The sequence below is a fragment of the Hippoglossus hippoglossus genome, chromosome 22 (assembly GCF_009819705.1).
Source record: "Hippoglossus hippoglossus isolate fHipHip1 chromosome 22, fHipHip1.pri, whole genome shotgun sequence".
Lineage (NCBI taxonomy): Eukaryota > Metazoa > Chordata > Actinopteri > Pleuronectiformes > Pleuronectidae > Hippoglossus > Hippoglossus hippoglossus.
The window spans coordinates 3,488,527-3,500,368 of NC_047172.1; the positions used below are offsets into that span (position 1 = coordinate 3,488,527).

The 11,842-nt window shown below is 40.3% G+C and overlaps 2 protein-coding genes and 1 long non-coding RNA gene across 3 annotated transcripts in view; 2 read left to right on the top strand and 1 right to left on the bottom strand.

Moving 5' to 3' along the window:
- Positions 1-2,061: 2,061 nt before the first annotated feature.
- Positions 2,062-9,895, top strand: emx1 (empty spiracles homeobox 1). Its single transcript, XM_034575516.1, has 3 exons — positions 2,062-2,625; positions 4,626-4,810; positions 7,708-9,895. The coding sequence occupies exons 1-3, from the start codon at positions 2,271-2,273 to the stop codon at positions 7,873-7,875; spliced, it is 708 nt and encodes a 235-aa protein (XP_034431407.1). The 5' UTR covers positions 2,062-2,270; the 3' UTR covers positions 7,876-9,895.
- A 181-nt stretch (positions 9,896-10,076) lies between these two features.
- LOC117755600 lies at positions 10,077-11,359 on the top strand. The gene is made up of 3 exons (XR_004612625.1): positions 10,077-10,230; positions 10,972-10,987; positions 11,347-11,359. It is a non-coding gene; the product is annotated as an uncharacterized LOC117755600 (long non-coding RNA).
- Positions 10,493-11,842, bottom strand: part of sfxn5a (sideroflexin 5a) — a 42,148-nt gene continuing 40,798 nt past the window's right edge. The window contains exons 17-18 of the mRNA XM_034575513.1: positions 10,911-11,005; positions 10,493-10,849 (exon numbers count right to left, since the gene is read on the bottom strand). The gene's annotated coding sequence lies outside the window, so the exon portion shown is untranslated. The remainder of the gene's footprint in view (positions 10,850-10,910; positions 11,006-11,842) is intronic.

Sequence of the window (11,842 nt, forward strand, 5' to 3'; positions counted from 1 at the left end):
TGTGACAAGAGTCCAGGAAGAGGCGGCCGGGTTAATCCTGGTTTTACGCACGAAAGTGTTAGTTGGTTATTCCCCCGATTTCATGTCTAAACTTCGTAACTGTTGTTCGTAAATGGTCTTTATTTCAGTTAAAACATCTTCATTTCAAACTGAATGTGTAGTTTAAATAAAGAGACGAAATACAGTCAAAGAGCCATATTCAATCCTCCGTGGGTCCACTCGACACAAACAAGGATTCAATAGGAGTGAAATTATTTATTGGCCTGTTAAACTCAACGTGTTGCGTTTTTATGAGCCAAACAGAAGCAAAAAGAAATATTTCCAGGTAAACAGTGTTGAGGAATTCAGTTCTCAGGTCCACCCAGAAAACAAATGTAGATATGTATCTGATCACTCACACACACACACACACACACACACACACACACACACACACACACACACACACACACACACACACACACACACACACACACACACACACACACACACACACACACACACACACACACACACACACACACACACGGTCCATGATGTTGAAAGAGATTCAACTGGATAAGAAATAAATCTGTATAAATGCTCTTTTTGGGGATATAAAGCTACTCACAGGAAGCTACCGCCGTCTTTAGGAGCCTTTAGCTCTAAACGACTAATCAACAACTTGTTTTACCTCATAATTTCCATCGGTAATGATTTTCTAATGCAACCGGCGAGCAAACGAGGGTATTAGGAGGTAAATGATTCACCGGCTGCAGCCGCAGAGGGACGAAGTCAACGTGCACGTTCACACCAGGAGGTTTCCTGCTGCAACGGGCAGATTAAACTCAACTAACTTTATTAGAAAAGAGTCAAATCGGGAGTTTTTTAAACCAATGGTCTTCTTCAGTTAGTCTGTTTATAATGAGTCTTTATCCAGAAACGACAGAAATTTACTCTTTGGGTGAAACATTATCTTTGTTTTGCTCAATTCGTGGGGGAAATAAAACACATTTTGAATAAATAAACTTGACAAAATGATAAGTAAACATGGAAACTGACAGATTCTTATTCAAATTAATTAGATTATATGGGATTCGTTGCAGAATGTATTTTAAATTGCAACGTTAAATAATTAGGGCATATTTATCATTATTATTATTATTATTATCAGTAGTATTAGTAGTATGCTAATATTGGTATTATTATAAGTAGTAGCCTGTTATTATTATGATGATAACATATTAATTCTTATTTGAGGTGCAGGTTACAGACTCCTAAATTAAACACCAAGACAAATTATTGAAAATTGTTTTTTTTTTTCTACGTTTCCCTTTAAACCAAACTATCACTGTATAAAAGTGTGAGAAATATAAAAAATCAAAAATAAGAATTCTACTGTTCTAAAGGCCCAAAATAGGTCCTGCTGCAGTTCTAGATCTGATTCAGCAGAAATAAGGAGGTTGCTCAGATATGTCGGAAACATCTACAAAGACATAAATAACACCAAACACTGGATTTTGGCTGAAATACAAACAAATGGATAGAAAAACTAATCAAGTTTCAGGTCAAATCCATCTGTACCTTTCCTCCACTTCAAGTTTCAATGCACGATTCAAGTAAATAAAGGCTTTATTCATTATTGGCGAAAAGAAGCAGCTGTATACTTGTATAATGGGGGGGAACGGGGGCCTAAGTGTTACACGGCCACTACAGGGTGAACAAGAAGAATCCCATTTCTCTCCACGAGTCATTTTCTTGCGCAAGATTAATTTGTTGTGGCTCCAAACATCGACACCGCAGCAGAAAACGCCTCCGACACAATAAGTGGAACTTTCTCACCCCCAGCGGCGGATTGTTCCCCCTCAGAAACCCAAACATTAGGGCCGAGCGCGGACTCGCAATGAGCCATTAATTGGAGCACACATGTTTTCCCAGCGTGCCCCAGTAACTAAGCTGCCCTTTCTGCGTGTGATCCGAGGAGCGCGCACTTGCGGAGACCTATTGGCAGCTGCTCTGCTCCAATCAGCTCTCCGCCTGCGCTGCGTCAGGATCCATGGAAGCTCCCGGGCGCGTTTCCTCGGTGCGCACTTGTGCACAGAAACGCTCCGAGTGCGCACAGCCTCCATGGATCAGGGCAATTTGCAGCACTGTTGAGTTCTGCAGCAGCTTCTCCACCGGAGCAGCACCTCCACACACCGGCCGTGCGCATCATGCATCACTGACACCGGAGCCACAAGAGGAAGGAGCACCGATTATCTCTCTTTTCTAGTTTCCATTTCTCTCGAGACATGATGTTTTCTTCTGCGGGGAAGCGCTGCTTCACGATAGAGTCTCTGGTGGCCAAGGAGCATCCTCTCGCGGCCGAGGAGCCCATCCGTCCCACGGCTTTGAGTTACTCCAACCCGGCGACAGACGCCCTAATGAACGGGTACCAGGCTCCTCCACCGGCGGCCAGGTCCCTGTACCACAGCCCGGACCTGGTGTTCCCGGATGCGGTGAACCACCCCTCCCTCACCGTGTCCCCCCACCAGCTCGGGGGCCCCCACCTCCAGCATCCGCACTTCTTCGGGACGCAACACCGAGACCCGCTCAACTTCTACCCCTGGGTCCTACGGAACAGGTTCTTCGGACACAGGTTTCAGGGTAAGCGTGGTGGACATTTAAATATAATTCACTAAAAGACGAGACTCCTGGAAAACTGAATTTATCCCTGAAAGGTCACCTTAAAAAGTGTAAGTGTGTGGATTCATAATAATAATAAAACTTTATTTACAGAAGTGCTTCACAAACATAGATATCTAGTTAAAAGCCATATTAACTTTTCATAATTCATAAAGTAAGCCCAAGTCTTTGTATTTTCAAAATAAGAACTTTTAGATAACGTTTAAAATATTTCTTGGTTGAACAGTAAATTGCAGCCACAGATAATATAGAATAGGCGGTTTATATATATGTAAATGATAAGTAAATATAAAGGCTAAGTATACATATACATATATATATATACAGTATAAATAAAGGATATAAGGTCTGGCTGCAGGATGCTCTCACATTTCCACTCTCAGCTCCTCAGGAAACCTCAGCAGCACAAGATAAGCGCGGATGTTGATTTTCTTTTTTTCGTCCCTCACACATGAAAACTCGCCTCAGGTCAAACCACAGTTTCTTTGCCGTGTTATCGCAGAACAACATCCACACAGATAAAACGCACGAGGATCGTCTCAACAGAACGAGAATAAGAAAGGATGGAGAGAAACTAATATCAGGAATCGAATCTGCAGTGATTAACACCAGAACAACCTCAGCGCCATTATTAACCAGTAGAAACATCTCATACAAACTGCACTTTATTTCCAGAAAATGCATTTTTTTAATAATAAAGACGATGCCAACGATGTGAATCTATAACGTTTCCGTAAATTATCAGAATAAACCATTAAACTATATTTACAAATTTGAAGTTGGATGTAATTACAATATTAGTTTACTGATTAACATCCCAAGATGATTCGCAATAATTATAAATTATATTTAAAAAATAATATTTTAATAATATAATAAACGTGGCGTTCTCGAATCTTCACCTTCTCTCTAATATAAAAAGGTTTGAAATGGTATTAAATTACATTTAATATGAAATGTGTTTGATAGATTTTCAAATTAATTACAGAGAATATTTGAGATGATTTGTTCAATATTTTCACAAAAACATTTTCGTCCTAAACTGAACTCAATGTCTCCGAATGCGTTAAAACGTGCGGGTCAGCTCGTTGTGCGTGAAAGGCTTTGAAATACGCGGGTTTACATGAAAAGATGAAAGGTGGAAAATATGTCAGTATTTTTTCGGACATTTTCACCATTTCTATAGCTTTTCATAATCTGTGTGAAATGGGAAGTTAATTATTTATTAATTTTGGTAATTTCGGTAGAGATATTTCGCTGCTGCACGTTGTTTAATATAGGAGACATTTTAGGAACATATCAAAAGACCCACTTTAATATTCATGTACATATTATTATGATTATGATTAATAATGTAAATTATGATTAATGTTATTATTACCTGGTTTATCTTTAATATTGTGCACATAACTGCATGTCAAGTTTCCCACCTGCAGGATAATAAACGTCTGAACAGTACAAATATTTTATGTCTGATAAAGGGCATCATTATGTACTACAATACCATGTCATTTTACTTGTACAAATATAATATTATAACCATACTATTACTACTACGACTAATTTGTTTAATTTGCCTTGGAATTAGAAACGACAGAACAGAACAAATATAAATGCCATCATTATTTACAACTATACCAGGTCATTTTACTAATGCTACTTATAATAATAATAACAATTATTATAATTATTATTATGACCTTTTCTTTCCATTATCCTGGTATAATAACAGCTTCATTCATTTATTAGTTTTTAAACTCAGAGTAGAACTATTAAAAGTCTGATTAAGTCCATAAGAGACAAAGTGCACAGTGTCCACCCTGATTCATGTTTGATGTTTGATTATTGTTTGATTATTGTTTGATTCATGTTTGATTCATGTTTGATTCATGTCTGATTCATGCTGTTGTTGGTGCTGTGTTGTCACCTCCTCCCCCTGATGTGGCTGTTCCGTCCTCCAGGTAACGAGGTGTCCCAGGACAGTCTCCTGCTCCACGGTCCCTTCGCCCGGAAGCCCAAACGCATCCGCACGGCCTTCTCCCCGTCCCAGCTGCTGCGGCTGGAAAGAGCCTTCGAGAAGAACCACTATGTGGTGGGAGCCGAGAGGAAGCAGCTGGCCAACAGCCTGAGTCTGTCTGAAACACAGGTGAGTCTCTGGACATGTTGTTCTTTAACTCAACAGACCATCACAGGCTCGTGAGGTCCCAGTTCACTCCTGGTGACTGGTGAGGGTCTTACTTGGTTTTATTGATGGTTTCACAAGCTCTAGGTTTTCTGTTATGTGATGTATTCCTGTTATTTAAAGTTTGTAGCTTTTTTCTTCTTTCTTTTTTGCGAGGCTGCAAAACAGGGACAACAAAGGTGAAGTTGGAGGCTAGTTAGCATCTTCTCACTTCAACGTCAAATCTCACTGGCTCTTACTAACTGTTAAGAGTTTAAAAGTTGTCTCGCGGCTCCATTACTGACAAGTTCTGTCTTTAACTCAGTTATTTCAGAGAGTTTGTTCCGCTACACTACAGATTGAAAGGTTCGTGTTCACGCTAGTCTCAAATGTCGCAATAACACAACTAAAAGCGTAACTATTAGTCTGATAAAAAAAAAAGTGGCGGGAATATTAACGCTTTGAGAAAAATTAGCTTAATATTTCAACAATTTCCTCATCGTCAAAGGACCATAAGAGTTATGCTGAAAGTAAATAAGGGGTGGAAATGGAAATAATAGATAGTTAATAATTTCAACTTTATTTAGAATTTTTGTCAGTTTAAATATGTCAGAATAGTTTCTGTTGATATTCATCAAGCAAAATGGAAACATCCTTAAAATAATGAAGCTAAAATCTTCTGTAAAAGGATAATAATCATAAAAAATAAAATTATGGTAACTGTGATCATCAAATTACTTCAAAATATAGAAAGCTGATTATTAGTACTGATAACATATGTGTGGCCGGTTTTCAATTCTTACTTAAACGAGAGTGATTTAAATTTATAATATTAAAACAATCATTAATTACAAATAAGGAAACAACTGAATACTTTTGCTCAAATATTAATATTCAGTCTGTTACAATGATAATAAAAGAACATTTTAAATTACCTGTAGAGGTACCTGCATATCTTTTATTATTTATCAGACCCACAGTTTGCAGCACAGTACTTTAAAGATATATTAAATATTCTCTTCCTCTCTCCAAACACAGACGTGGCTGCAGCTCAGTGGGCGAAGTGTCTTGAAGGTGTTCAATCCGTGCTATAGGACGAAGTGTAAATATTATTGATGCTCCAGTTTAATGAGGCCACATTATCTGGGTATCAATTAGGCCTAATGGGCAATAAAACGAGAGGTTTCCCCGACTCAGCAACATGGAGCAATGCAGCTTCAGGTTCTGTGTCAGTCAGTGACGCACAAGCTCAACTGGATATTAACTCGTACAAAGTTATCGCAACAAAACTGCAATGAGTAAAAGAGACCACACAAATATAGATGGTCAGTTATGAGACGATCCCCGTCACACACACAGTCTCCATCAGCTGGTGAAGAAACGGGGAAGAATGCAGCCACGTTAACACAGAGGAGGATCAGTTCAATTCCAAACGGGGATCGAACTCCGCTCCACCTCTGCGGAGGATCGGTTATTAGCCCTCGTGCACTTGGGAAAGTAACTATCAATTTATTTTTCCACAACAAAAAGAACAGCTCCTGGCGTCTGTACATCAGGGCTCTTCAGGAGTAAACATGCTTCTGTCCGGGTGAAGCTTCCCCGAGGCCTGAGAGAGAGAACGGCACCAGCGTGGAAGAAGCTGATCGGACGAAGCCCGGTGCTCGTTGCTATTTAAAAAAAAATAAATCTATCCTGACAAATATAAGTTACTCAGCCGGGGCTCGTGTTCCAAGGTCACAGCGGCAACATGAGCCCGTCAGGACGCTGCTCAGCTCGGTGACCTTTTACCGTAACGCAATTTTCACTCGTGAATTCCACGAGAGGTTAACACTTAAGATTTAAATAGCAGTTTATGAGCTTTTTGCATCCTGCAGGGGAACACGATGAAGAAGGAGAAAATGATAAAAGGCATAAATGAGGGAAGGAGCAGCGAGGGAGGAAAAAGGTTGTGTGGAATTGTTTAAAAGAAAAAAAGATAAATGTTATCAAATGTTCGAGCAAATTATATATACATTCTTCAAATATTTTTGTACAAATGACAATTATCATTTTGTTTAGATTTTAAAGAGTCTGCCATATACCGACAGATATTGTTTAATTTGTCCGAGAAGGAAAATCACAGATAGTTGAAAAAACAAGATAATTCATTGATAAGGTGAATGAAAGAAATGCAGTCGGCAGCTATTTTGATAAAAGATTCATCGTTAATCGTTTTTCAAGAAAAAAATACCAAAGATTTCCTTGTTCCAGGTTCTTGAATATGATGATTCGCTGTTTTTATGTTTAATAACATTGTTTAGAATATTGATCAGAGGGAAAACCTCCCTTTTACATTTGGAGACAACACTTCTTTAGTTTTGTGCTGTTCTGCAATTCTCTTACATGTAGTCAAAGAAATTAAATCAGTTCATTGTCAGACTTTAATTAATTAAATTTAAACTCAATATGCACAGCACCGAATCACAACATGCATCATCTCAAGGCACTTTACATTCTAAAGTCCAGACCTTTAAACCCTGAATGGCATTAGAGTGCATAGCATCATTAAATTCAAATCAAGCTGCACACGCTCACAGATGTCACGACAAATATGATTGATCTCTTTCACCAATCAATCCCTGGGAAAACAGTGATAATGTCAAACAATGCTAAAAAGCTCCTGGATCCTCCCCCTGACCCGTACGACATCGCTCCGTGGGTTTGGGGTAATCCGTCAAGTAGTTTTTGCTTAAACACAAACAAACAAACCAACAAACAAACAAACAAACAAACAGGGGTGTAAACACAAGTGTGAGAAGTCAAAATGTCCCCCTTGTCGGATGATTTTTTTTTTGAGTTGCATCTGGTGAATTAACAGCGTGCGTCGCTCTTCCTCCGTCCAGGTGAAGGTGTGGTTCCAGAACAGACGGACCAAGTACAAGCGACAGAAGCTGGAGGAGGAGGGACCAGACAGCCAGCAGAAGAAGAAGGGAAACCACCACATCAACAGATGGCGCATCGCCACCAAGCAGGCCAGCTCCGAGGACATTGACGTGACCTCAGAGGACTAAAACCCTCTGTCCAACGACGCTGCCCCGAACCCTGCGTCCCCTTCTGACGCACCAGAGGACCAACACTATTTATTATGTAATATTATTAAGTATAATTAGACACATTAGAGAACGACACACACGCACACACACGGACTAAACATCTCTTCTGTGAGATGCTGTAATCTGTGACACTGGGAAAAGCATCATATTTAAAGACTGGACGAGGAGAGATTCTTCCATCGTTTCGAGAAACAACGTCAACCTCTATCATAGTGTTTTGTTTTTTTTGTTTTTTTTTTAAAATTGTACATAGGCCACGTTTAAAAAGGTTGTTTCTGAAAGAGGCTATTTGTTTCATTAAAGCTGTTTCTACCACCTGCTTAGGTCATTAACACCTCATTGCTCACGCCACCTGTGCACCATGTTCATTCAAACATGTTCCCCAAGTGACAAATAACGTGTTGTCGCACACTTCTACTCCACGAGTCGGAGGACAGGCCACGGGAACAAGGAGAGGAAATGAAGCATGTGTCAAAAGAAAAGCACCAACTCTGTCTCTGCGTGATTTGTTTTTGTGACTTGAGAGTCATTCCAGCGATTCACGGCCAGCTGTGCATGACTCTGGGACAGATGAGAAGCCTCTGGAGTCAGGGGGCGAGTCGTGCCATATAATAAAAGCAAGTTCACAGCTATGTGCTTCGTCTGCCGTGCCACATTTGTCACCGACGGATGACATCTCCACGAGTTGAATGTCTGAAGGTTTCATTACTTTTCAAGCAGAACGTGCAACTACAAAAATGATGCTTTAGAAATAAAAAAACATTTCTCTGATGGGAACAAAGGTCTGCAGGTTTTCATTCCAACCAGCTGCAGGTTCCACTCATGAGTTGCTCCTCGCTGGCTGAAGTTGCATGTGCAAATCAGTGTGAAACATGCTGCTGTAGTGTTTGATTGGAAGGACAAACCTGCAGATGCTCCGGGCTACGAACTCCAAGAGGAGGTCAATGAGGGATTTTCCATGTTCAGGGAGTTCGGTGACGCAAAACTAGAGCTGAGCAATCCCTCCATCCAAGAAAATGTGAAAACCAAAAGAGACGTAGGAACAATTTGAAGAGTACGACCCCTCAGGAGGGTTTCTCCTTGTGTTGGGAACCAGTGATTGAGGCTGAGGTGTCAGGAATGCTGCAGGACGGTTGCACAGGTGTCAGGTGTTTTACTTATCAGCCGGTATTTCCTCTGAATTCCTGCAGAAGGGGGGAGGGGGGGGGATTCATGTCCATCCAAAGGGCCCAACTTCGGAAAAAAAAGAGGAGAAGTAGTTGTTGTTGTGTGGCGGCCCTTTCACTAACTGCCTCAGTAATAATCACCTGTCAGGAGGAACGGAAGGAATCTCCTCCTAATGACCCCGAGTCTTTAGAGCTGAGCCCTGACCCTGATGTTTTGAAAGTTAAGAGGCAGAGAGACGATGCTGCAGTGGTCTCACCTGAAGCTGCACACAATACGTCAGACATCTGCAGTTGCAAGAGGGGCCACAGGCCTTGTTTTGAGTTTCCAGGACATCCTATACTCACTGCAGGTGCAAATACACAGCGGAGGGACATTCAGCATTCCTTATTGTGCAAATAAACATCATGAGCAGCTCATTGTGACCCCAAAAGGCCTGAAACCGTCTCCTTGACTTGACGAACACGTGAGGCCAATCGCATCTGGGGCAGTTTAGGTAAAAGGTCCGCACGACTAACGAGAGCTGCGCCCCCTCGGTCGTCTGTTAGGGAAACAGTTAATTGGAAAAATCCTGCCCGTCTCCCTAAACACCGTGTCTCCCGTCGCCTGAGTCAGCAGAGAGGAGGATTCAGGACGAGAGCGGGAATCCGCCGTGAACAACAAGAGTCTCTGTGGAGGGAGCGGCGCGGCGTGAAGGTGGGGGAAGGAGCCGACAGATCCCCGCTGCTGCTGCAGAGGTGTCGGGGAAGTCACGTGAAACACAAAGACTGGTTTCATCTCTGTTGTTTGGTTTGGTTGTTTTTTCTGTAAGAAGACAGAAGCCTTTCGGTTTCCTCAAATAACAGGACAAGTGCGTTTCTGGGCTGGTTATAAAAAAAATAAGCTTGTTGAGTGATAAATCATGCAGTGAGGTCACAGTTGTCACACACACACGTTGCTTCAGTTACTGTAAGGAGGAGTAAACACTCTGAATTACAAATGACACAGACTAATTAGTGACTGACAGACTCGTTTATAATCATTCTGGAAATGACAAAACATGGCTCATTGCTAAAATTAACTAGTTTGAGATATTTACACACAATTCACAGCAATTCAAAGTAGTTTCCTGCAGATCAGGGGAGATTTATTATGCCAAAAGAAAATTAAGTTATACAGAATTAAAAAATGTCTTTAGTGTTGTTTTGTTCAAAGGTTGCAACAAAAAGACACAAATCATCTCCGTTCAACTGTTTAATACTTTTTTGACCTTGAATTAAATTATTCAATAACATGTCTATTACTATTTCAAAACATATCATTGTAAAATTATCACTCTTTGCACAAAAAAACCCCCCTGAGCTAGTTTGAATTATTATTGGAATATGTGAGACTAAACGTTGAAACATAGCGAGGGAACATTTTAAGTTTAAAACTGCTCATAACCGATACCACAGAAAAATATAAAAAAATATTTTTATTGATAATAATGCATCAATAATCACCGGTTTGCTTTGTGAACAGTGTTTAGTTGTTATTTGTCTCACCTGAGTCACGCGCCAGCAGCTTCCAGCCTACATGTGCTTTCTTGTTGAGATCGCAGCCTAGCGTGCTGCGTTCCCCCGGCAACTGTGCAAACATACTAATCACACAGATCCCGACAACAGATACTCCAGGACAAGAACGTTTATATAGACAAAAGTACAGACACACAAAAGGCAGAGCAGCGGGTTTTTTTTTTTTTAAAGACAACGATTTCAAACATTTCTAAAGCAAATCTTCTTTTTGACTTTACGACATCCTCATGATGCATTTGTGTGCACACAGTATTCAAAGGGCAAAGTACTGACCTCTTCAGAACTGCTTTCCATGTGCGACAATAATAACGTTTTAATCTTTAGTGTCTTTTAGTCGTTATTTCAATAAAGTGTCTTTGAGTTCCTCAAAAAGCGCCACATAAATACAATTTATCATCATAATTATCAAGATAAAAATGTGTGTGTAAGTGCACTTTAACACGTTTCACTGCACAAGAGCAACAGAGCCACGTGATTTCAGTTAGAAGAAGCTAAAGCAAATACTGGGATTTGAAGTCACTTAAAAAAAGTCACATTATAATTGGAGGATTTAATACAGTTCCTAAGTTCACAATTTGCTGTATAAACTTTTTTTTTTTGAAATCATAGAACAGTGACAACTATATTGTTACCTGACATCTGACAAAACTAGTTAAACCATTAAAACCGTTTTCCAGCATTTGATTCAGGATCAGTCCTGGAAGTTAAGTTTCTATTCCTGACTTTGCTTTAAGTTTACTTCTTCCTGATGCAACAGTTTTACTTCGCTCAGGCGTCTCAAAATGTTTCCTGTGAAACAATCTGAGAGGTGAAAATCGTTCTCTGACATGTTACATGTAGTCTGACACGTATGAGGTCACAACGAGACCGAGTTTCTTCACGTTAACAGGTCCGGAGCCAAAAAACTGATAAGAAGCCCTGAATTCTAAAGAGTTTCATGTCATTTACCCTTATTTCAGTCACACTGTTTATACACAACCCAAACCACAATTACAATAAATTAGACTTTTCCCATATCCCGTTTTAATCCACCTACTTCCCGTGTTTGTTCAAATGAATCTGTACTTAGTAACGAGAAAGAGAGAAAGACAAAACTGAGCCAGTTCACTGAACTATCCAGCTTCCCTCCAGCTGATCAAACAACACGATGAGCACGCGTCGTCCATAAACATGTTCAGAGCCTCACTTCTATTATTTTCTTTGGC